The sequence below is a fragment of the Aplysia californica genome, unplaced genomic scaffold (genome assembly GCF_000002075.1).
Source record: "Aplysia californica isolate F4 #8 unplaced genomic scaffold, AplCal3.0 scaffold00712, whole genome shotgun sequence".
NCBI classification, from domain to species: Eukaryota; Metazoa; Mollusca; class Gastropoda; order Aplysiida; family Aplysiidae; genus Aplysia; species Aplysia californica.
This window is the reverse complement of record NW_004797982.1, coordinates 60986-64134: the sequence shown is the minus strand read 5'-3', so window position 1 is coordinate 64134 and position 3149 is coordinate 60986. Positions and strand designations below refer to the sequence as shown.

At 40.1% G+C, this 3149-nt stretch overlaps 1 protein-coding gene across 1 annotated transcript in view; it reads left to right on the top strand.

Annotated features, from left to right (window-relative positions):
- The window catches only part of LOC101863217 (U4/U6 small nuclear ribonucleoprotein Prp3), a 37506-nt gene that overhangs the window by 18759 nt on the left and 15598 nt on the right, over positions 1 to 3149 (top strand). The window contains exons 9-11 of the mRNA XM_013088263.2: positions 558 to 645; positions 1784 to 1885; positions 2912 to 2970. Of these exons, the coding sequence (XP_012943717.1) occupies positions 558 to 645; positions 1784 to 1885; positions 2912 to 2970 (249 nt within the window). The remainder of the gene's footprint in view (positions 1 to 557; positions 646 to 1783; positions 1886 to 2911; positions 2971 to 3149) is intronic.

The window sequence follows — 3149 nt, the reverse complement described above, 5'->3', positions numbered from 1 at the left end:
TCCTCCTCCTCCTCCCTTCTCCTCCTCCTCCTCCTCCTCCTCCTCCACCAGAAGTAGAGAACACTTTCATTGTAATCCATCTTTCATTCCTTGTTTTGGTGTTTTACTTGTTTGTGTGCGTTCTGTTGTTTTACTCGTTTGTGTGTTGGTGGTTGGCGGGTGCTCTGGTGTAGTTTGTTCCTTCGTTTGTGTCAAGTATCTGTAATCCTCATCTCTGCTCTTCCTTTTTTTTTTGGTGTATGTTACTCACTTGCAATGCAACGCCTCTATTTTTCAGCCCTTGTATGACCTAATTTCTTTTCAAGTGCTGTGTGGGTGGTTGGCGGGTGCTCTGGTGTGCTTTGCTTCTTCTTTCCTATCAAACATCTCTCGTTCTTATCTCCCCTCTTCTTCTTTTTTATGTTTGTTACTTTCTTGTAACACATCTAATCTTCTGGCACTCATATGACCTTATGCAGTTGCGAGTGCCATAAAACCCCTACTGAAACTAAAACTGTTGTTTAGCAAGTGCTGTAAAACATTTACTAACAAACTTATTCGCATCTGTTTTTGTCCAGGATGAAGGGTCTCCAACGGCAGCGTCGCGGCTTCAAGTTCCACGAGAAGGGAAAGTTTGAGCAGCAAGCCTCAAGGCTCAGAGCTAAGGTGGGTCAAAGGTCGAAAAGTGAAGGTCAATTTGATAAGAGTGTTGTTTTCTTGTGTCTCGAACGTTTTAGGATGTTTTTGGTTTCGTTTCATATTTTCAAATAAAAGTAAACAACTTTTTCTTTCATATGATGTGTCATATTTTGAGGTGTGTTTGGTTTGACGAAACATATTGCCAAACTAGGGCGCCGGTTTTCTCATTTTCATATTTCAGCACCTTTTAGTCATAAAGTTTCCTCCTTATTTTCATCTAATGTTTTACGATTGACTTTTCATCTTTTAGTTATGTTGTTAGGAAAAGGTAATAGTTTTTGTAATAGTTCAGTGAGATTAACTAGACTTATGAAATTTCCGACTTATTTCTGATTTTGATTGGCCCCGACCCAAGATAGTTTTTGAAAACAGTATCAATTAACTTAACTGAAGTGGAATTTCTGACTTATGTCTCATTTTGGCTGGCAAATACATGTGGACAGTTTTTGACAAAAATATTGACTCAGTTTGTGGACTATTGACTGGTGCTGACAAATGGATAGTTTTTTACCGTAATATTAACTTAATTTGTGAAACTTTCAAATTATTCTTACTTTTATCCAATATTGACTGGCACTGACACATGTATAGTTGTTGACAATATTTACTCAATTTGTGAGATGTCTGACATATGTCCAATTTTCACCGGCGCTGACACATGGATAGTTTTTTACAATAATATTAACTCAGTTTGTGAAACTTCCGACTTATTTCCTACTTTTGTCCTATTTTGACTGGCGCTGACACATGGATAGTTTTTAACAGCAATATTAACTCAATTGGTGAAACTTCCGATTTATTCCTACTCGGGACACATGGATAGTTCTTTACAGCAATATTTACTCAATTGGTGAAACATCCAACTTATTCCTACTTGTGTGGGTGGTTGGTGGGTGCTCTGGTGTGGTTTGCATCTTCTTTGGTCCTTATGTCCCCTTCTTCTTTTTTATGTTTGTTACTCTCTTGTAACACCTCTAATCTTCTGGCGCTCATATGACCTTATGCAGTTGCTAGCACCGTAAAACCTCTACTAAACTAAAGCTTATTCCTACTTGTGTCCGATTTTGACTGGCGCTGACACATGTAAATTTTTCTCTGCTTTTAGGCCCAGCTGGAGAGACTGCAGACAGAGATAGCACAGGCAGCCAAGAAGACTGGAATCGCCTCTGCTGCCAAAATTGCCACGATTACGCCCAAGAAAGAAATTGTAAGTGTTTTCTTCACGGGCTTTTAGCTCATTAAGGGCCTGCGTTCTGGTCATTGGGCAAAGATTGAAGATAGACAGATGAGACAGGTCGATAGATAGACGGGTAGATAGATAGACAGACAGACAGACAGGTAGATTGGTAGGTAGATAGACAGACGGATAGACAGACAGACAGACAAATAGACAGAAGTATCGATAGGTAGATAGACTGAAAGATAGATGGATAATTAGAGGAACAGTATTCGTCATTACGGTCCCCAGACAAGACTAGCATCATTAGCCATAGCATGCAGCGCCTTACTTACTGAGCTGCATAAGAGAAAAAAAAGTTTGAACAGAGCTCGTCATACGTGAGGCGTGCTGACAAAATGGGTTACTTTTCGCAATCCACAAATGGAGACGTTGGCCAAAAATAGGTACTAGGATCAAACTTGTACATTTTTTATTGTCATATTCTTAATAAAGTGCCTTTAATTATTTCACACCTATAAATTGTAAAAACTTCACCTATAAGTGTGATGTATCTATTTCCATAGGGCTTGCATCCGAGAAGTAACTTGCGCTTCACATATAGATCATAAACCGGTGAAAAGAACGAGGCACCAAGATTACTCTATACTCTATACCTGTTGAAATTTCTTCTTTTTTTTTTTTTTTCTTCCCTGCGGGTGGTTGGCGGGTGCTCTGGTGTAGCTTGCTCCTTCTTTGCCATGAAGCGTCTGTCATCTTTATCTCTTCTTTTTTTTTTTTGTGCTTGTTACTCTCTTGTAACAACACCTCTAATCTTCAGTGGGTGGCTGGCGGGTGCTCTAGTGTGGTTTGCTCCTTCTTTCAGATGAAAAATTTATTGTCCTTGTCTCTTTCTTTTTTTTTCTTTTTTTTTGTTTGTCCTTGTCTCTCCTCCTTCATTTTTCTGTTTGTTACTCTCTTGTAACACATCTAATCTTCGACACCTATATGACCTAACTGTGTCGCAAGTGTCGTGAAATACATAATAAAAGACGGAAACTTTTCTTCCCATTGCAGAAAGAAGGCGAGGTCCCTGATGTGGAATGGTGGGATACGTTCATCATGAGAGGAGGAACGTAAGTATCCCTGTTGTTGCTTAGTTTTGTTGTGTGTGGGAGTGGGACGGGATGGGGGTTGGGGGGTGTTGTGTGTGTGGGAAGAGGGTTTGGTATGATAAATGAGTGTGTGTGTGTGTGTTTGTGTGTGTGGGAGTGGGGCGGGATGGGGGTTGGGGGGTGTTGTGTGTGTGGGTAGA